This window comes from Lycorma delicatula, chromosome 10 (genome assembly GCF_047948215.1).
Source record: "Lycorma delicatula isolate Av1 chromosome 10, ASM4794821v1, whole genome shotgun sequence".
NCBI lineage: Eukaryota > Metazoa > Arthropoda > Insecta > Hemiptera > Fulgoridae > Lycorma > Lycorma delicatula.
In genome coordinates this window covers 43883817-43907654 of record NC_134464.1, presented here as the reverse complement: position 1 = coordinate 43907654, position 23838 = coordinate 43883817, and the positions used below count along the sequence as shown (strand labels likewise).

Sequence of the window (23838 nt, the reverse complement as noted above, 5' to 3'; positions counted from 1 at the left end):
CTTAATCTATTTCATTTATGTTTGCTTCTCCAAATTTTGCATTACATTTCCAGCTGAAATTTTTTAACCCAGAAAGGCACATCTCTATGATATGAAGAAAGTATATTAGATTTGAACTGGATTGTTTATTTAGTCTTTTGATTTTGATATGTTTGTATTTATTTTATTTATTTTTTTGTTCAGTTTTATTAAGATATAGACCTTTTTGGATTAATGTAGAGTATGTAAGTTGTTCATGATTGTAACATATTTCTGATTGTTTCTGTGAGGCGGTTGACCAATATTGTCAAAATACTATTATCTGTTAATTACATCTGTAAATCTTCATCCTGTGTTTGCCCATTGTAGAACTTTCTGCATTCACATCAGCTAAGTATGTGTATATATATTCTTGGTAGAATGTAAAAACTGGAATGACTAAAGAAGGTAATAAATTTTCTAATAAAAAATGATTTTAGGACAGAACAATAGTTAGATGTAAGTCTACATGAATAATTCTTTTTAAACTTGTGAAATTTCATTATTTTTGGATGTATACTAGTTTTTTTTTTGTTTTTTTTTACCATCAATGTTAAGCTGGCACAATCTGGAAGTGTGATACTGGTCCTTATATTTTACTGTACATGTAGTGTACTTCTTGGTCAGTAAAAATCTAAAAATCTAGTTATGATTAAATTGGACTTTATTTCATATTATTGTACTGAATTCGTTTCACAATAACAAGTGCATGATAAATCATTTTTTATTTAATTATTTAACAAAAAATTAGTAAAACCAGTTAAGGGTTAAATCATATTATAATCTAAAAGTTAGATGCAATTAACTTGAGTTAATAAAAAATTTTGTTATTAGAAATTAAAGTTTTATTAAAACAAAAAATGTTTAACTGTGTTAAAATGAACAAGTATGTATTCACTGCGACTACTCATGAATATGTATATATATTTTTAAGCAGATGATGCAGAGGATAAAAAACAACAAACATTTGAGGATAACACTGGTGCTCAAGAAGATGAAAATGTCATCAGACCTGATGATACAAATAAAAGTGAATCTGAGGTAAAGAGTGACAGACAAGAACAAGAGGAATTAAAGAAAGATGATGATTCAAAAGATGATGGTGGAACGAAAGATGAAATCCCATCACTTCCAGAGCAGAAAGTTAAACCTGAGCCTAGTAAAACAGGTATTTTATCAGTAATATTATGTTATCTTTTGTTTTGGTTATTTGAGTCCAGTTGCATTTGTTGTTTGGTTTTTTCATATATATGTTTTCATTTTAGTAGATTTTAATTGTGTAATTCATAAATATAATTGTACACAATACTCATAATATTCTTTGTGTTTTACTGATAGAATTCATGAATTTATATTATGATTTTTTATTTAGGGGAGTTTTCTAGATGTTTTTTTTTAATACTAGGCTTCCTAACAGAGTTGTGACAAGGCAATTCTCTTCAAGATGTTTTGATTGAAAGAATTTTTTAAAACCCTACCATCCCAGCTTTTAACAGTTTATTCTCGCATGTATTAGGGTTTGCTGAAGTATCAGTCTCTACGTGCATTTTTTTAATAGTTATAAATTAAATTACTAATTGAAAACAGTTATTGAAACTATTTCATAGATGAGCTTTCATTTATTCCATATTTTTTATTGCCTGCAACAAAATTAAATCTAAATAATATATATATACATATACATAAGGGATGGAGAGCGCATATTTAGAAATCATTATTACTGTATACGGTTACCAAGTACACTTGAACAAAATGTTTGCTTCATGCATACCATATACCAGCATGTATTTTCTCAGTCAAAATAAGTTTTTTGTACCAAAAGGATAAATGTTTATGTTTAAAGTTTTCTGAACTAGAAAAAGTAGAAAAGATAAATAGATATTAGGTATTAATAACATCATTAGTAACTTCTCATTTTAAATGAGTATAAATTTAACTTATGTATAAATTTATTCTCATTTTAAATGAGTATAAATTTAACTTATGTATAAATTTACATTGTATCATGAAAATTTGTTTAAAATTTTTTATTAACAGTGATTGTTTTAATGTTCATTTTTATTAAAGAAAGAAAATTGACTTTTTCTAAACTCATGAAATTCATGGATATATGAAGTAAAGATCATATATATGTAGTTAATGTTACTTGCCTTGAAACTGTTAGGAAACCTGTTTTATATCTGATCAAATAGAGTACTTCTTCTTTTCTGTGTTTCTAATTAAACTGTATTATTTTGTTTAAATCGTACGTTTGTAAATTTTATATTCAGTTAAATCTGTGGCTTATGTGTGCTATGTATATGTGTATAAAATTAGCATGATGATATAATTGTATTTGTATATCCAGTTTTTATGAGTTATTTCACTTAGTAACTATATAAATATATAGTACAATGAATGAAATAGACTCATTTTTAGAAAATACAACAATTATATTCATATAAAATTACTATCGTTTTCAGAAAAGAGGATTGCTTTCAAAACCAGTAACAAAGTATAAAAAAAATCAAATGGCATGCATATTAATTGAACACATACTTACAAAAGCAGTAACCCAGTTGTAAATATAGAATTGCAGTAACTACACTGAATGCTGGAACATGTAAAGTAGATACATAATTCCATGTAGATAGAAAGAATGCATACAAATAAGGCTCAGTTCACACGATATGGTTTCGTTAGTTTTAACATATAGGTTTTTTTGCTGTCTCTAGCAGGGGCGCATGTATTTAGCATGTTTACATTCACACAAACCAGATGTTAGTAACATCTGGATCAAGATATATGGTGCAACAATCAGTTTTGCAACAGAAACTGTATTCAGCAATTCGGTGAAATGATCGAAACAGTTGATAGCAGTACTTGCAATGTAGTGGCGCCATTCAAACAATTCAGTTTTTGTAGTGGATGGACCAATGCAGTCAGTGTCAGACCAGATGGTGTTTTACATTGCATTAATACAGTATTGATCACTGTTGTTGAATGTGTTCCTGAAGTGCAGTTTTGAATAAAATTCATTATATGTTATGATGGCAGATACTAATAATATAAAAACAGAACTTTTGATTGATCTGGAACAAGAACGACTTGCAATGTGGTATAAGTTTAGGATCCTATAAAGAAAGACATATTAAAGAATCAGAATGGAGGGAAATATATATTGCATTAAATGAAGGATTCCAGGCTCTAGAGCAACAAACACCCACAAAAGTGTAGACAGTAAAAACAAAAAAAAAAAAACAGTGACGTGAACGAATATCCTGAAAATGAAGAAAACCGCAAAACTGACCGGCAGCTGACAATTTTGAAAATGGTTTTGTCTGGTATAACAAAGAAATGGAGGACAGTGCTGAACTATGAATTGGATTCTAAAATTATAAAATTCATGTAACATCAAATGAATTTTTCAACTAAAGCTACAATTAATAAGCAAAATGATCACCATTTATCATTTTTTACAAGCCTTTTAATTAATTAATGCCAATTAATTGGAAGCCAATTAATTTGCCTTCCTTGTCGTCACTTACTGATGACCAGTCAGTAATGACTGGAATTTCATGACCTTGGAATTTCAGTCAGGAATTATAAATTTGTTATAAAGAATTAAAAGAAACACAATGTCACAATCAAACATTTTTCCACCACAAACTCCCACACTACCCCAACCTTACTTATAACCACAGTCTTCTACACAACAAAATATTAATAATTATGAGTGGCTACTCGGCCAAATACTGCAGTGGCTGATAGTCATAAATCACCATCAGTGCAATCACCAATGTCTAGCACAAGTCAGGACACTAATTATACAGATATTGATTCATCTTCATTGCAATTATTTTCATACAGTTTTCAGATTTATATTTCCAATTTATCTAAATGATACATTTTTCTTGATTTTTATGATTTAAATTATCTTCTTTTTTCTTATCATATAGTTGTTAAATTTCAATTATCAAACATATAAAGAGAAATAAATTTTGTATTGCTGAAGAGTTTAATAAAACAATCTTTATCTTAAGCATATTGACAATCTTTCTTCTGCAGATATGCTCCTTCTCAGTTGTATCATATCTTGTAAAATCCTTTGCCACTCTATGTAACAGGTAATCAAATGAAGTCTGAGATGTTTGGAAATAGTTTAAAAAAATTTGATTCGTTTCTAAGACTATGCAGCGCTAAATCTATACCTTTCCTTCAAAATTGTTTGTATCCAATATTTTTTTTTTAATTTCATAACTTTTTTTGCAACTGCAATAGCAATACAAAAGAAAACCATGTTTATATTATTAACATACATCTTCTATGATCTCACAACCACGAGTGATGAATGCGTGAAGGAAAATCGATCTGTCTGTGAACACTGCATTCGATTCAGCAAAATAAATAATACATCAAAAGACCAAAGTGAAACTGTATCATGTGAATTGATCCTAACACACATGGTAGAATCAACCTCTCTCTACAAATGAGCATATAGATTTAAAACAAATCTAATAATAAAAAATGTAAATTTTACACATAACATACAAAAATCATTAATTTGACACTCTTCAACAATGTGAAATTTATAAAGCAAGCACTTTGACAAAAATTTCATAATAAAAACTTGCACACAGCAGAAATAATTATACTATGTAATAAGATACAAAAGTGTTTCCTAATAATTTCAAGACTGCCATTTGAACATCACTTATGATGAAATTGCATCAGAGCTATGATAAACTTCTGGAAGCATGTTTCCATGTATTTAGAAATTAGGATGTTTTTAATATGCTATATATATTAATAATTAGTCATATCACTTGTAAAAATTATTTCACTATATTTTGTTTGAATTAAGCATTGCTTTGTTTTGATTTTAATGTTTTTATTTCATAAATATTTGCAATGAAACCATTTTTAATTCAATTTAAGTTCAATAATGTGTTTATTAGCGACTATTTGTTGTGTCATAACTACCAAGGATGTAGATAACCTGATATGAGATGCAATTGTGTACTGAAAATAACTTAGCTGTACTGAAGAATAGAAAGTACCCATGTCAGGATATAAAGAGAAAAAATGAGAAAAGAGTTTGTTTTCTATTATCTTTTACTCTCACAAGAATATAATATTTTACATCATTATGGTAAGCTCATTGAAATCCAGGTGATTTTTAGCTACATAACAGAAACCTTTATTCTGATCACTATAATTCCTGATTATTTACTGAATATTATTTCCTTCTGTGAAGGCAACTCTGACTAATACTTATCAATTATTAAATATAGTTATATCAGTTATCCATGAAATAATGGTGTAATTGTATATCTAAAGTATTTGTGTCCTCTCCTATAATATTTATCTACACATAAGTTGCAGGATTTACATCACTCTAAGATATGCATTAATATATATCTGTTAAGATATATATATGTACTATATTTTTATATTAATCTATGGAATTTGTTCTGAACATTCCTCTCTTATACATTCTTTTTCTCCCAAAAGCTCTTGCAAGCAAGGCTGAATTTATTTTTTAAAATAAAGCTAATTTCATTCATTTAATTTTGGTCTAGTGACATCCCAGTTTTTAATGTAAATTTCTTATTAAACTGTACTTAAATTGATAGTTTTTTAGACCAGACCAAATAAATGTGATGTTTAATTTTATTTTTTGAATTAATTTATAATTTGAATCAATCATCGTTAAAATGCTTATTTAGTTTTGTTTTCTTGTTTAGTTCTTGGCTTTGGTAATATAATACAAGTTTTATCTTTTAATTTCTCTGTAATTTAATAAACTTAAATCAGTGCCTTTCTTTTCTTTTTTACTAATAAAATTTTAAGAGCTATTATGTCGTACTGCAAATTGAATTTTAAAATATACATGATATTCAATTGCTCATAAACAAACTTCTTTGTTGAAGTATTCCATAAGTAGTTTAAAGGTCATAGTGTCAGTATGATATAACGTGATTAGTGAGGTGAATAAACTATACTTTTTACTTTAAAGTAAATACTGGTCAAGTAAAGTAAACCCTTGAAACTAAGTGAATAACCTTTTACTAATACTTATAAGTAAACACTTGTAACATTTGTAGTTATCTAAATATTTGCCAGTAGTTTTCCCATTTTGCTTTTAATTATCCAGTATTCTCTTTACTTATCAAGTAAACACTTATATGATTCATATCCTGTACATCATCATGTTCAGACACGTTTGTCAATACATCAAACGTTTCTTTTGTTTTAATCTTTTCCCATCACAATGATCCGCGGTTGATTGGTATCCGCAAAAATATGTTGGTATCTGATTGCCTCAAAAATTAAGATAATTTAATTGCAGAATTATTTTGCGCATTTCTACCGTGTTTTTATTAGCGAAATTTTTTTTTTTTTGCTTTCTGTTATGAAACATAGTTTGCTGATTTTAAAAATAATACTTTCAAGCAAATCGGTTGAAAATTGGACAAAATATGATGAAAAACCCATGTCATAAATCACAGATTAGTAACATATGTTAGTATAAGTGAACGTAGATTCAGAAAACTACGTTTTATAAAAATTCCCACCACTCAAAAGGCTATTCATATTGACAAAAAACCATTTTTACTGTAAACTCTTATTCAAATACGAATCGTTATGTGTTACATGTTTACCGATATCATTTGTCAGAAAAGATATTTATAGACCTCAAGTAAAGTGACGTATTTATGACCACAAATTCCTTCTTTTCTTTTGTGTGCCGTATATCATAATTTATTATGTGTTTCAATACATCAATATGTTGCTAGTAAGATAAGCTATACATTTCTGAGAAAAAAATGGTCATATTCTTTCTAGTCTAAATAAAACATTTTACATCGTATAAACAAAATAAGCGACTTAGATGCCATATAAAATGATTTCGTAACAGCGTTTTAAAACTGACGCCGTACATAGCTAGTTCAATGGCTACATGATCTGAAAAGGTTAATCAATCCAGCACTGTTTGCATGCCAGTCTTTTAGCAAACATCATCATGTCTAGTGAAGAGACTAATTTCAAAGTACAAGAACCAGTAGAACCATCTGCGTCAGAAAGTAGCAGAATTTATTTGGTAAATATTCTTAAAGACAACACCGTTGTTTTAGACCGGTCTATGAGTTCTAAAAGAATTGCTGCCAAAGAAAAAGCATGGAACACTATTCAAGTGCGGGGAAGTCAATTACAGTAGAAAAACTAAAAAAAAATTAAATAACATAAAAACAGATCTTAAACAGAAAACTGACAAAAATAAAAGTGGGAATAGAGCAGTGAAATTACTAAAATGGGAATCAAACCTCCTTGAGTTACTTGAAATTCATGAAAATCCTGTAATGCATCAGATACCGGGAGCAACCAATGTAGGAATTGAAAATAGGATTCAAGAAGATACCCCAGTTCAGCCTACTAACGAAATCGCTAACAAGTTATCAGACAAAAATCATTCAAAATCAGGACAGCCTGAAAAGCGTAAAAAAAAAGAGACAACATTGGGACATTGATGAAACAGCCGATCTATCAACCACTGATCTTCAACGACTTGTTCTCGATGAGCAGCTGAAACTTGCAAGAATGCAGATGAAGAGAGAGGAAATAAAAATTAAAACAGAGGAGACAAAACTAGAACAAGAGAAAATAAAATTACGTCAGCTGCAATCATCTTCAACAGAATGGTGCGAAGTTAATGAAGAGAACAGAGATTTTGATCTCAGCCAATACATATTGTTGAAGTAATCCTTATTTTGTATTTCTGTAAAAAAAAATGTATGTATTTATCTTGTATTTATAAGCCCTAATAAAATAAAATAAAAACCTATCACTTCCAAAAAAAAAAAAAATTAAAAATTCATTTATACTTGCGGGGGCCACGTGCGTATGTGTGCTAACACATGCTCATTCATTCGCGTGAACACATGCACGCACACATACACACACCAGTATAAAATAGAAACATCCAGTATAAATGATTAATTTTGTTTTTTCTCTTGTACTGATTTTTCTCTTTATTTATTTTTCTCCTGTTATTTATACTTATTACATTTTTTTATCTACAAAATGAGGTAAGGAAAAGGGTAACAAATTTATAATAATAATAATAAATTTTATTAAAGTTTAATAATAAATGATAAATATAAAAAAAATGGTAAAATGATAAGGAGTTTATTCCAAATCAATTTTCCAGCAACAAAGCCATGATTTCATTTTTTCTTGCTTGCCCTCTGAGACGAATTCCATCCTCTTCAAGTTCTTCTGGTTCTTCATTTTCATCCTCTTCTCTTTCATAATTGATATTTTCTTCTAACTCACAATATTCGTCATTTAAATGTTTCGCAACATTGTGTAAAACAGAACAAGCCACAAATACTTTCGGAATTTTTCCCAATTTTACACGAACAAGATTCGCCAATATCGGGAACCGTTTCTTAAGTTGACCAAAAATGCGTTCAATAACAACTCTTTCTTTAGAATGTTGTTTATTGAACACTTCTTTCTGCCTGTTTCCTGCTGGTTTAAAAGGTGTTATTAACCATGGGGCAATTCCGTACCCACTGTCTCCCAAAAAGCATACTGTACCATTAAATTTAGCCGTGGTTTGACAAACACTGCTCCGTTTCCAAATGCGACTGTCATGGGTGCTACCCATGACGCATTTAATTAAAGCATCAACGCTAGTGATTTTTTCAGTGGAATCACATGTTACCTGAATGTTGATGCTGGGATACTTCTTACGGTTTACGTAACAGTCTCCGTAGCGTGCTGGTTTATTTATTTCTAAGTGCATGCAGTCCACAGCACCTATTATGCTCGGCATTTTAAAGCGAGAGCTCTATTTTCTCTTGGCTTCATTTAACTCATGAGCATTCTGTGGAAAGTGAATCCACTCAGATGCCTTTTCGTTTATTTTATTCAGAACGTAATCGAAAGTTTTGCATACTGTAGAACGATGAATCCCGAAGTCTTCACTGACACCGTTTTGAAATCCAGGGTCTGATAAGTACCGCAAAAATACTTCCATCTTCTGTTGCGATGACAGAGCACCTCCTCGGTGCTCTGTCATCGCAACAGTAATGAAAAGCAAGGGCTTTTCATTACTTTCTTCCAAAAAAGCGTTCGTCAAAAATTCAACTGATTCTTTTGTAAAACGAATTAGTTCTTCATATCTTCTTGGACTCAATACTCGCCTTTCTTTATAAGTTTTTGGTTGACGAATGTTGACAAAGGCAGCCATACCAAGTATAAAAAATTAAATGAAAGTTTGATAAGGTTACTAAATAGCTACCTTGAAATTCTACCAGTAAATACTTGAATACTCTTCCGAACTTAGAATTTTATTCACTCGTTTTAAGTAAAGTCTGACCGGAATCAGTAATTGCGTGTAGTTACAAGTAAACGCTTGATAAGTAAAGGTTATTCACTTCCCTATTTTACAAGTAAAGAGAATATTTGTCAAGTATTTGGTTTACCATTGTTTATTCACAGAACTGCAAGTAAACACTTGTATAATTGCAAGTAAAAGTAAATACTGGTTTTTATTCACTTCACTAGATATTTACTATATGATGATGAAAGCAGTACTATAAATGTAATGTTCCCTATAGTTACTACTCTTCCATTTATTGAGGTAGGTCGTAGAAAAAATGTGTATAACATTAGTTTTGAGAACTTAGGAATATGTGATGATTGCAATATTCTTAATATATAAGGGCAAGTAAAAAATTATATACACTTTTCATTCTACAGTTTATTAACACAAAATTTATCAACACAGAAGTTCAACATGAACATCTTTTTTTATAAATAATCACCTCTTGTTAATGCATTTGGTCCAGCAGTTCAAATTCTTGCATTTTCCAAGAAGAAATTTTCAGTTGTTCATAAAGCCACATTGATCATGCACCACTTCTTGCACAACTAAATCTGTGGAAAATTGGCGACATCGCAAAGCATCCTTGAGCAGCCCAAACAGATGAAAGTCAAAGGGAGCAAGATCTGGACTATAGGGAGGGTGTTCTAGTACCTCAAAATTCAATTTTATGGTTTGAACAAGGTGGCAAGCCACAGAAGCCAAGCTCATGGATGATTTGATAGGCAGAACCATGAATGATGTTCAGAGATGCTACCTCTTCGATGGTAACTCATCTTTTCGCCAGAACCATCTCTCGAGCTTGCTGATTCTTGTTGTTCACGTTGGAGGTTGACTGGTGTCCTGTTCCTTTTTGTGCATCACACTTGTCCAGCCTCTTTTAAACTTCTCGAACCACGAAGAAAAGAAAATCTAAGTGATAAACCACTTTTCCCATACTGTGACAAAAATCTACAATGAATTTCAGTCGCTTTCATTCCCTCCCACCAGAGTACTCATTGTTCCTCATTGGTGCAAACTGCTAGCGGAGTAGACATGCTTACACAGTATTAGACAGAAGGCAAATGAAACGATTGTGATCAACTTTCTTACATGTCACCATTGTTGTAGCAACTGTCAATCATGTATGTGCAAAAGGCAGTATGGTAACCTTTAAGGTGTGTTATGGCAAAAGTGAAGATGATTTTTTATTCACCCTCGTAATAATACTTTTTTGACCTCTACAGTGGAGCAGTAACATCTCAGTCAGTCATCAGGAAGGCTTGGGCTTGGGCTCAAGTAGGCATGGCATTTTTTCATCTGCTGAAAATATTTATTTCTTATTAAATAAATAATGAATGAACATCAGCGTGTCATTATTATGAATAAATAATATTTATTATATGGTAAGAGTTATTATTGAAACTTTTAATTTTTTTTTAGATCACAAATTTTTAACTTTGTTAATCAATTTTCCATAAGAACATTGTACTACAAGACAAATTGTAAAAGTATGTTCTACCTGAGATTTACTAATACAAATGAGACTGTATTGGTTTGTCTATACATTACTGCTTCTCAATGGAAAGGGTTATTTTATTTGCTGTTTTTTTATTACGTATCCCAATCTTTCTTATTACTGTAATGCACTTAAAAGAAGCTGAGATACCAGTAATAGTTTCTTTCTCTGAAATAATGATGTTCACTGTGCAGCCAGTACTTGTGGTAAGTAGAGGAAAAGTTAGTTATGAAGCTAAATATCACCTGCATATCAGTAGGATTAACATGCTGTGTACATCAGTACCTTCGGCTTAATGAAAAGTCAGTAGTAAATCATTTCACTTCTCACTTTGTCTACTAAACCGGGCATGATATTCTTGCTATTCTTGAGAATGTTGACATTTTTGGGTAGAACTAGATGCGGGGTTCATGCTTCCGCAAACTCTGTTAACAATTTCAGAGGGCAACGATGTAGGACATTCAAGATGTCTGGATGAGGCCTGCAGAGAAGGGAAAAGCTGAGTTTATAAATCACTGATGTAAATGTCTATTGAAGCATTTATATCAGTGTCATCTCAACAAGGCCTGGCTTATTACTATGAGATGAAAAAGTTAGAGGGTGAAAGACGACTCCCGTTAAAGCCCATCAGGGCTAGGAACGGCAGGGGTGGTGTGGCAATCGGAAGTGTCACAAGGTGGGTGTCTTCCCCTACACAGTTGGGATGTGACATTTTTGGGAGTTATAACTAGAGATTCTAGTCAGTTTGCCTACTAGTATGTTTATGCCACTTAAAAACATATTGTTATATGTAAACTGATTCTATTAACATTTTATGTGCACACAAATGTTACTACCGATTATTAAAAATTTCATTGCATTTATTTATTTTATTTACTTTGCACTGTACATTAAGCACATGCTTGTAGTTATGATGTTGTTTTTCAGATAATAACGGTATGGTAAAGGATAATTACGATAAGCATAGCGAAGAGCCTTCTATAGTAGCTTCTGCATTAATTGTGTTTGTCATACATGTTCTCTTCATGTTAATCTGATTGTAACAATAAATTGTTTGGATAAAAAACACAGACGCTTTAATGACACACATAAACTTACAACACTTATTTGTTGATGTTACACCACACATTTGTTCACTATTGCATGCTTTCACAGTGTATTATGCCCATAACATTGTGTATGTAAAACGTAATGCTTGTATGAAAGTAGGCTACTTCTGCTACATGTACCTGTGTATTGTTCATCTTACTTAGTTTGGTCTGTACTCATTCTATAAATAATTTTAGTAATAACTTTAATGATAATATATGCATATTAAGTATATAGCTAGTTAAGTTATTGAAATTAATTTGCTCTTTAGTTGTAAATTTTATAATACTGGAATTTGACAGGATAAAAACTGGATTAATATTATTAACATCTTTATTTTATTAGATTTTTAAATTTAGACATGAATTTCACAGTGCATGCTTAAACAGCAATTTACTGAATTAATATTATCTAAGATTACATTTTTTAAATTTAGACATGATTTCACAGTATGTGCATAAACAGTTCGTTTTACAGATTACATGTGCCTAGTAACATTGTTACATAGGCACATGTGCTGATACTAGATCTTGTTTGTGTATTGAAAACTTAAGATACTTTCTCTTCATTTTCATGTACTCTTTGTGTCTGCCATGCTTTGGTTCCAAAATTATGATTTCAAATCCCAACATCTTTTTATAGACACACTGTAAATTATAGCAGCTGGAAGTGAATTGCACTCACTGCTGTTTAACTTTGATTGTCTATGAGAAATCTTCTTTTTTTTAAATATGGCTTAGTATTTTCATTCTATTCACTTTCCATTATATCACCTGACACATTCCAGGTGTAGTGGGACCATCAAGTTATAAAAGGATACAGTTTGCCATCTTACCAGGACCAAAAGATTTTATATATTTGGAAAAAACCCCAAGAAAGTATTGAATTTTTTTTGTAATATCCGTCATTTTTAAAAGTATCACAAGAAAACATTCCTTTTTATTTTTTTATTCTCCTCTAAATTTGTTTATGGTGGAAAGAAATCATTTAATCTGCAAAATATTGCACCCAAAGGTTTATTATATGCCTAATTCTAATAACTCATTATTTACAGTTCTGAGGTTGGCCTATCCTCATAAATAATGTCCTAACTATTCTATGTTTTTTTTCCTCCGTTCACTATTTTATGCCTCCACCATAATACAGGATAACAATATCCTAATTAATCAGTATTTTTATTTATAAATGTGAATTTGTAGAATAATTTTATTATGCATATTCATTTATATATTCGTGATACTTCATCCAAAATTATTATTCTTCAGCAGTTTATCCATATAGTGAATACAAAATATATCCAATCATTTTTATTGATAATTTATATTAATTTGCAAATTCATAGAAATAAATTGGCTAACTTTTCTTAATATCCTAGCTGGCTGGAATTATACATGTGTTTTACATCATTTTAGAATTTCCCATATATTACAATTATCAATAAAATGTTTTATAATAATATTAGTTTTGCATATATTTAATTATATATAATGGATTTATAAGGAATTATATTTGGGGTCTGTAGTTTAGTTGTATGATTTTAGTAAGGTAGATTACTTATTTTATTTACAATTTATTCTATTTACCAGGTTTTCTAGTGTTACCATTGTATTGTTTTATTATTTTGTGCAATAAATATTCATTCATAACTTTTATTGTTATAAATTGTTAGTCATGATTTTCTTATTTAATTTTAGACATATTTTGTTACAAAATTGATTTTTCTTTATCTTTTATACAGGATGATTTACTATATTATGCAGATAATTTAGCAGCTCATTCTGTGTATAAAAATATAGAAAAAAGTAGATATTAAACATAGGTCCAAAAACACTTCATTAACAAGTTACGGCTGGCGAAAAATTTTACTTGATTTCGCCTCCTCCAGTGAAATGAAACCATACAGAAATTCTTGCGACAAAGAAATATAAGCCAATTTTTTGGTTTCATGTGAAATTCGATCTGACAAATTGAAAAAAAAGAGTCCAAGAACTGTAATTTCTGTCGTTTTTTACCAAACTGTTGAAACACGCACTTTATTTATGTTTGGATTGTAATAACTTTGTTATATTGAATCTCCTACATCGTTGCCCTCTGAACTAGCTAACTGAGTTTGCAGAAGCTACTTCTACTAACAGGAAAATTGTACTAATGAACTGAAACTCGACTATAGGCTTACAAAAAAACACATTACAATTTAAAATTGTAATTTTGAACAGCTGTTATTGTTTTGCCAACTTATGAAATAAAAATTTCTCCAAAAAAAATGATTCCTTATTCTAATTTGATTAAAACAAAAATCATAGTTTTTTAACAGAACTTAAATACATAGTTACGATCGGTGATTCAGTACTTTAACGTAAAAAATAATGTATTTTGTTGTATTAATTCTGAATACCAAAAATTTCTGTTATCATATTGCCCCAGTTTTGAAAAATAAATCTTATCGATAAAAATCATTTTCCAGTTAGATTTAGCTTTGTTTTGATTCAAATAAAAGTCCATTTTATTTAACTGTTATTTGCTTTCTGTTTACTTTATTTTTACTATTCTGTTTAGAATTAAAATTCCTTCAAGTTTTATCAAAGAGTTTTACATATTTATTTAAACCATCAAATTAGCACACATTTTTGTGTCCCAAGAATTTCTGTTTGGCTTCATTTCACTGGAGGAGATGAAATTTGGGCAAAATGTTTCGCCAGCTGTAACTTGTTAATGAAGTGTTTCCAGACCTTTGTTTATATGTGCTTTTTTCTTTATTACATGTAGAATGAGCTGCATAATGTGGTAAATCACCCTGTATATTGTAGGGATATTTTAGTTTATTCTTTTATCCAGCTGTTTTAATTATATTAATCTTTAGTTAACTATAGAGAATACCCATTGCTTTATTTTTCTTTTTTTTCAGTTTTGAAAATGTCTTAACTATAGCAGAATATTATTATTTACATAATACAGCGCGATCATTTTATCTTGCACATCATGATACTATACCATATAATTCCACTGTGGACTATAATACAGAGATACTAGCATTTCATTTGATTCATGGAATGTAATTATACACATCTGGTAATGTCTTAGAGGAAGAGTTGAAAATGACCACTATTTAGGCAGGTCTGAACCCTTTGCAGCATTTTTTTGACACGCTTTGTAGAACATCAGGGTTAATGGAATTTATCTCAGTATTGAGATGCAGAATTCATCTGCAGTAATGGCTTGTATCAGCTCTTTATAGAGTACATGGATTTGCTTGACACACACTTCCTTTCAAAAACCGCAGAGAAAGAAGTATGGTGACCATAAATCAGAGGAACAAGGGGGCTACAGACCTTTTGAGATCATGCGATCACCAAACATTTCTTCCAAAAATTCCATGATGTTTTTGATTGTAAGGCGCATTGACCTGTCTTGTAGGTAACAATAGCATTCAGGCTGGAGATGAGCTACAGACAGCATAATTATATCCTATTATGCCGGACTGTCAAGGGTTATATAAAAAAAAATCAGGCCACTATTCGTCGTCGAGAAATCAATGACGAATAATACTACCCTACCTTCTGTGACTGCAGCGGCGATTCATGTAAGATGTGTGGATCTTGTGTTAACCAATATCTTTAGTTTTTACTATTGATGTAACCACTAAGGTGAAAATACGTCTTATCATTAAAAAACACATCCACTATGCCTGTTCCATTACTTTTCACCTGGTTGATAAACCACCAGTAGTACCTTGTTCTTTTAACAATGTCTAAGGGTTTCAGTTCCTGGATGCAATGTATTTGGTATGCATGTAGACTTAATTTCTTTATGGCCTATTCGTAGTCCATCGTAAGAATATTGTACAATATTCCTGTCTGTTATAATAATTTATGCAGACTTTTCCTTGGAGAACTGTTCAAGTAATGTACCTCTTCCACTTTCCCTTCTGTCAATACTGAAGCATGCCTATTCTTCTTGCCAGCAACACCTCAGTCTCTCAAAAGCAATTGATGATTCACATTACTTTAGAGTTGTTTGGCACAGGTACAACTGGAAATTTAACACAAAATTGTTCTTTAATGTAGTCATATGACTTGCTTCTGAAGTATACCTCGACAATAAACATCTGCTGTGCTATTGAAAATGGAAAGATTATTCACAAGGAACAAACTACACCACACCTTTTATAATCATAAAGACCATGTGCTCTGTGTGCACAAAAATGATTATTGCTTGCTGCACATTGTTGCTACCTTTCTGTTTCTTTTTCCTGTTTAGCCTCCAGGAATTACTGTTCAGGTATTACTTCAGAGGATGAATGAGGTTGATATGTTTGAGTATAAATGAAGTGTAGTCTTGTACAGTCTCAGTTCAGCCATTCCTGTGATGAGATGTGTGGTTAATTGAAGCCCAACCACCAAAGAACACCATTGTCCATGAACTAGTATTCAGATCCGTATAAAATTAATTGGCTTAACTAGAACTTGAATGCTGGAACTCTCGACTTCCAAACCAGCTGATTTGGGAAGATGTGTTCACCACCAGACCAACCCGGTGGGTTACATTGTTGCTACCTACTGGTAGGTTAGCTAACTAAGTAGCCAACACCTAGACAAACATCAAGTAACTTTTAAAAATTGCTAAAATGTGGTTACTCAATGTGTATGATAAAATGATCACACTGTATAACAAAGTGACTGATATTTGTGGTTGAACAACTTGGATGAAAAGATCACAGAATTTGTTGTTTGATTCATACTTGTTCTCTTTGATAAATCTTGTCTTTTATCCTGAAGGTTCCAGGTTTGAATCCCTGTTTATAGCATTTTTCATATGCTATAAAATTTCCATTTCATATTCCTTTGCACAAGCTTCAAGCATATATAATGAATTATCGTAAAAAAAATCTCCATAAATGTTAATATGACAAAATATTGTATTATTCACTCTTTATCTAATACATTTTTTTATTTTTTTGTAATACTTACTGTCTTAATTTTTTAAGTAATCTATAATTTACAGTTATATTATTATTTGTTGTTCAAGATAATTTTATTGCTGGAGATATTTCAGTAGACAATACTTACTCATATGTAGTAGTAAGGTTACCAGTTTCCTTATTAATATGATAAATATTCTATTAACTATTTCTTCAGATATTTTGACGTAGTATTCAGAGCAGCATTATCATTTCATTCAGAGAATTTCCATAAAATCACTTGACCAAACACTGACCAAATTGTACACTAAATTTATTACACTGAATCACTATCCCATAAAATGTAGGAATGTAGTGAATATTGGAAAATAAAAATGTTAAGTCAGAAGCAGAGTTTTGATTAATGGAAAATGTTGGAAACACAAGGTTCTTAAATGGAGGAAAAATTTTTTTTTTAATCAACTAAATGTTCTATGGAACCGTATCATATGATATATACATTTGTGTATTATAAGAATGTATTTTAACAAATGATTATGTAGCTCATTCGTTTTTGCTCTCATTTTCTCTTTCTCAGTTTTCTCACATTTTTTTGTGTGAGAATTTCAACTTTGTATCATGGTTTTCTCAAATATCAGTCACCTTATCAGGCTTTATTATTCAAAACATTAGTTCCTCTATTATTTAGTGAGTTATACAGAGTGTTTCGAGATGTATTCACCGAACTTCTAGTATTGATTAAGGGCACCAAAATGAGCAAAAAAGTTCATATCAATGTAAGTCCTATTTTGGTCTGTTTTCCTTCTCGACGCCATTTTGAACTCTGAAAGTTACATTTTCAGCATTTTTTATTTTGTAGAACAAGACAGTAGTCTTAGATTCACAAAATTTAATTAAAGTTGGTTTACCCGTTACTGAGAAATAATTTTTTTGTCGAAAATCACAAAATCGTGTCCAGAAGGAAAACAAAGCAAAATAGGATTTATGTCGATATGAACTTTTTTGCTCATTTTGGTGTCTTGAATCAGTACCTTAAGTTTGGCGAATACATCCTCAAATTACCTGTATGTAATGTTACCTATAATAATTTTAGTTTAATATAATATGTATATATATTATGAGGTAAGTTTATTCATTTTACATGAAGATTTAGCTTCAGAATTAAGTATATACAGCATTACGTTTAAATTTGATTTAACGTGTTCTTGCTTTTCACAGCTTTTACAAACTGTTTATTTCAATATTACTTTATAGTTGATAGTGTTTTATTTATTTTCAGAATTGTTTTAAGCTAACTAAATCCCACATAATCAACCAGTTGTCATTTCTCTGTTCAGAAACATTAAAATATATATATTCACTTGATCTGTTTTATTTATGTTAATAATTTGTATAAGGAATCGCTCAGTGTTATCAAAAGCTTTTAATTCACTAAAATACATTTTTCTTTTACCTTCTATATCAAAAAGAGATCATTTTTGTTTAGATGTTCTTGATTTTTAATATCGTAATTAATTTTTTTTTAAATTCTATATAGTTTTCCAGTAAATTAGAAACTCTTTAAGATATTTTTCTATTTCATTTTAATCTTAGTTTTTTAGTAAATTTTATGTAAATGCAAAAATTAGTTTGTCTGTCAAGAATTTAGAGCGTTTAACAATCTGGTTTTCACAAGTTGACATTTTATTTGTTTATTTATACACTTGTACTTCCTTCTTTCATTCCAATTTTATAAATATAAATTGCTAATAATCTCTTATTATTTTGCTATTAATGTTTTTGGTAAAAGGTTTCTAATTAATATTTGTATTTAATTGAAATTATTTTATATTTGTAACTATTTTATTAATTTTTTTTTTTTTTTTTTTTTTTTTTTTTTTTTTAATGGTATATCTATTATTCACTTTATATTGTTGTATATTTGTTGATTAAGAAAAAAGTTAATGTTTATTTATTTTTTAAAGTATTATTTTGTATGTGATATTAAGATAAAATGATTATGATGCATTGTATATGTATTTAAAACTCACATGCAGAAAGGATTTATTGAATGTTTTAGATTTCAGTTGAATTTATAGAAAACAATCTCATCAACCCATTGTTAAACTATAAATTAACTTTCTTTTGTAGAACTTATTGATAAATATCATTAAGTTTATAAAAAAAAAGTTTATTTTTTATTAATCTAAAATTATAGAAAGATAGTATTTTTTTTAGAAACATTGCAGAATTTTTACATTATTATTAACCATGTTATAAGTATAATTAGTATTAATTTTAATCAAATATTTTACTTGTAGAAAAAAAAGATCATATACATGTGAAATTATGTGATTTAATAGATTTAGCAGATGAATGTTCTTTTATTATCAATTAGTTTGGGTCAGTGCACATGAAGGAATGCATGCATATGTATCTTTTTCACACTTGTATGATGATCAGCTAGCCAGTAGCTCAGATATTTGGAATGCCAATATATTCAATTGCAGTTTGCAATAGACAAGTAAAACTCACACACTTGAAACAGAGATTCTTGCACATTCATTTCAGACAAAAACTGTACATTTTATGTGATCTAAGAATGTTTGCTAAAACTTCTGTCTAGTTTAAAATATTAAATGTTTGGTGTATGGTAGTTTTATTAGCTTTATTCAATAGATTCGGTTGTGTAGTAAGAAATAAAGTTTTAAGTGATAAAATGGGCATGTTAAGCAGTAAAAAGAAAACGGTATTTGCTTCGGCATTTTTAGTCAGATGTGAACATCAGAAACCTGTAAATCTAAAGAAATAGTTAATAAAATGAGAACGTTATGTCTTTTCTTATTCTTTTTGAAAACTGCTATGTACCACTTGAATTTTTTTCACAATAAAACCTTTATGTGCTTTGTCATATACTTTTTTTAGAAAACACAATTATCAGCACCAATTCCCAATTCGTCAAATATTGTCATTTTTAAATTGCAGTTCATGTAATTTTTATTGCCTATTTTTCTTAAACGTGAATGGCATCTGTAATGTTCCATTTAGTCCAAATAAAAGATTTATAAAAGATTTTTTTAATCCAATATCAGGTATCCATGATATAACTACTTTAAATATTAAAGTCGTTCTGTCAAACATAAAATAAATAAAATATTTAATATGAATTCAGTTATAAATATTAAAACATAAAAACATGAAGTAAAACAAAGCAGATGCTGTACAATAAGTGTGGAATTTTTATTGATGAACTCGCATACCCAAAATTTGCTCTTGTGTCTCAGAAATAATGATGATCCAAGTATGTGATGCGTGAATTCCATAACACATATTGTTGTATATATGAATCATGTTTTTTAGCTACTTTTCCATTATCTGTCAAGAATTGTGAATTGCTGAAATTACTTAATTTTAGATATTTAGTTATCATTCTAACATTGTATGTAATTGATTGTTTACATTATCTTGGACGTTTCCAATTCCATTTAGCTATCAAGTTTATACATGATTACATGTTGATGTTTATTCACACTTGTCAAATGATTACTTTACTGCAGTTGCATTCTGAATATCAACTGTTGTTACGTAGTCTTCTTAAATCTTAAGTACTTCAATCTGTCAACATGAATTTTGTATCCTTGTTTCACAAGTTAGAAATGAAATGGATGCTAATATTGTTACAGTATGACATTCTCCATAATCCATGTAGATGTCATTGCAGTCATGACGTGATTTTATGAATGGGTTTGCAGGATCAGTGGATGTGCTTAATAGGCACTGCAGAGAGTTCAAACAGCTGCAGTATATATTTATGAGTGGTTCAAAATTGCCTTTCCACAAAACAGTTTTTATTTTTTTATTTACTGTTGAGCCTGTCAAATTTTGCAAGAAAGAATTAGAAATAGACCACAATATGGTAATCAACTAGTGTTGATTACCATACCAACATCTTGCAGAAGATGTGCACTCATAACTTAATAAACAATCTGATACAAATCGGTGAGCCTGGCATGACTGTCAATGCATGTTTTGAAAATGGAAGAATCATCAGAGAGATACTACCTCAGCAGTGGGTCTTGGTAGATTTTGTAGAGAAACAAAGGAATGTTTCATGGTCACAGTACTGGATTGAAGTGCTGACTCATCGCTATTGTAGGCAAATACATAAGAGTAGGCTCTACTATTATTTCAGACAACTGGGCATTGTATAGAAGGATTCATAACCAATCTCTTGGGAAATTACACTTATCTAATTGTGAATAACTCAGAAAGTTTTGTTGATTCTCAAACGAGGCACACACCCAAATGATTGAATGCAAGTGAAGATTGGTGAAGGATCGAAAAAACAAGCAGTTCAACACCCACAGGCAAATGGCAGAGATCATGAGGTATTTCAGTGAAATCGTAAGGGTGATTTATTTATTAAGATTTTGTGGCTTACTGGCCACTAAATGAAGGTAAGAATTACAGTTTCACTTTGTAATTAATATTGAAAAGTATGAAGTGATTTATTGTTATAAACTACAATTTCATTATATGAACAATTTTAATGAGAAAAATGTTACATAAAGTATATGTTAATGTAATTTAAAAAAGCTGAGAACACAGTGTTTTCTGATGCACGGCTTACACACACAACTTAATTTAAAATATTTTTCATTTTATTTAAATAAAATATATTTTTATTTATTCTATGATTCTAACTAAAGCGCGTGCACATACTGTGTTTAATTCATGCATGTGTGACAGTAATAGCAGCGACGATCGGCACTAACTAAACTAATGTAATTTCACAACTAAGTAGAACAAATTTCACTTGTCTGGTCAGCAGACTGGTGTAGCTGCAAAGCTAGAACAGTTGTAAAACGAGGATGTATAAGTTATATATATTCCTCATTATAGTAGCCATATTGGATTCATTTAATAAAAATGAAATTATAAAAGTATTAAAAATGTGTGTCATTTTAGTTAAAATTAAATAAATATTGTGAAATATTTTGAAGTTTTACAGAAATATTTTCTACAGTTTAAGTTATAATACCAAGTACATTGTATTAAATTTTACTCTTACAAAATCATGGATGATTCTGTAATCCATGATTTTAAATCTCTGTTCATCCATGAATCTTAATTGACTGATAATTTTATGTTGGTTAAGTGTTTTCTAGTCTGTGTGTTGAAGCAGTAGAGGTTTTGACTCTATTATATTGATATTGGACCTTCCAAGCGTTGACTGTACATATACATTTTGTATACTAAGACTTAATATATCCTGTCAAAAAAAAAAAAATTTCCAATTTATTAATTTTGAATGTGTAGGAAATGTAGAGATTTTTGGATGTAGGATGTAGGGGTTATACCGAAATGAAACGACTAGCACTAGATAGGGAATCTTGGAGAGCTGCATCAAACCAGTCAAATGACTGAAGACAAAAAAGAAGGGAAATGTATAATTAAAGTAGATCGAATTGCAGTAACAGCAATTTAATCTTAAATTGTATCTTTAAAATAATTTATATTTTCATTCTTTCTGTATGTGATTTCTTAATACATTAAAATTATCTACTAATATAATTTAAAATGGTTGTTTGTCTTTTAAGCATGTTTTTGTTTTAATAATCATTTTAACTTTATTTATTCTATTTTTTTATTACTATGTTAATAAAATAGTATAATATAAATACTAGGTAAGAGTATATAAATATTCCTGAATGTATTAGATTGAACTTAGATTCATGATTTTTATGATTGTATAAAAATGCATGCATTATCGCATGTTAGCATATAATTGCATGCATCTGGTCGATTGGATTACTTTTCAAGACGCCTTGATTTTTATAATTATTCAGACATTTTTAAGATTCTATAATAAATAATTTAGATTTACAGTTTCCTTTTTTTGTTGCATCAGCTCATAAAATTTTATTTTGTAAATGTTTTTTATACGTGCAATTTAGTCAGATTATATATATTATAATAACTGTAGAGAATGATGCATTTGTGAGTACATTATCAAGCTCATTTTATGGTAATACATTAAGATTTATGGTTTCAATTATGTATTAAAATAATAGAAAGTATTTTAAATATACATTATAATTTTTTTATATGATGTTACCTTTTTTACAGAATTAAAATGCAAGACATAATAATATGTCTTGCATTTTAATTCTTCTTATAAAAGATTCTTTTTTTCAATGTAACTCCCTAATCCTATATGTTTCAGTTGTTAGGCATGCTTAAGTTGATATCTTGAGTTGATGAAAACTTAAAGATACATTTTTTAGTTTTTCACTTTAACATGACTGCTGAATTTCAAACTATTTTTCTCTATTCCCCATTTATTAATATGAGCACCCCTTTTCATCCACAAGATTGAAGAAAAAAAAAGATGGTATAGCAGTAGGTTGCCTTAAGAGTTCTATCTATGCCAGGTTTTGTGTTTTCATGTTAGTCTGGCACTGCTTTTCAACCACAATTTAATTTAATCCCTTAGAGTTTATTAATCAAAATAACTTAGATATTTTTCCTGAAGAACTCAGACTCTTTGAAATAAATATGTCAAATTTCAACTCTGTAGTTTTAAGAAAACTCTGTTCAAGAAAATGCAATATTAATCAAATGTGATTCAGTGATAGGTTCTTCTTACTTGTTTAATTATATTTATTAGTTTATACCCTCCCAGGAGGTTAGTGAAAAGTAAGTATATTTATTAGTTTACAGCCTCCTAGGAATTAGTAAAATAGATTTTTATATAACAGTAGGTTACTCCATAAGGATACTTATGTGGTATCTAACTATTCAGCCTTGGCACCTGTTTTCAACCCCTATTTAATTTAATACTTAAAATAATCTTAATGAAATTTTCCACATGTTCTTTTGGAGTATTTATCCCAAATTTCAGCTTTCTAGCTGTCCTAGAAGTGGGAGAATTAATGATAAATGAAGTTTTAGATTATTTTC

At 29.6% G+C, this 23838-nt stretch overlaps 1 protein-coding gene across 2 annotated transcripts in view; it reads left to right on the top strand.

Moving 5' to 3' along the window:
- Positions 1–23838, top strand: part of Grp170 (hypoxia up-regulated Grp170 co-chaperone protein) — a 109211-nt gene that overhangs the window by 76677 nt on the left and 8696 nt on the right. Inside the window, exon 16 of one of the 2 annotated variants that reach the window (XM_075377525.1) lies at positions 956–1186. In XM_075377525.1, coding sequence (XP_075233640.1) covers positions 956–1186 — 231 coding nt within the window. Of the gene's footprint in view, positions 1–952; positions 1187–23838 lie in introns of both variants that reach the window. The other variant, XM_075377524.1, reaches the window with a different exon arrangement.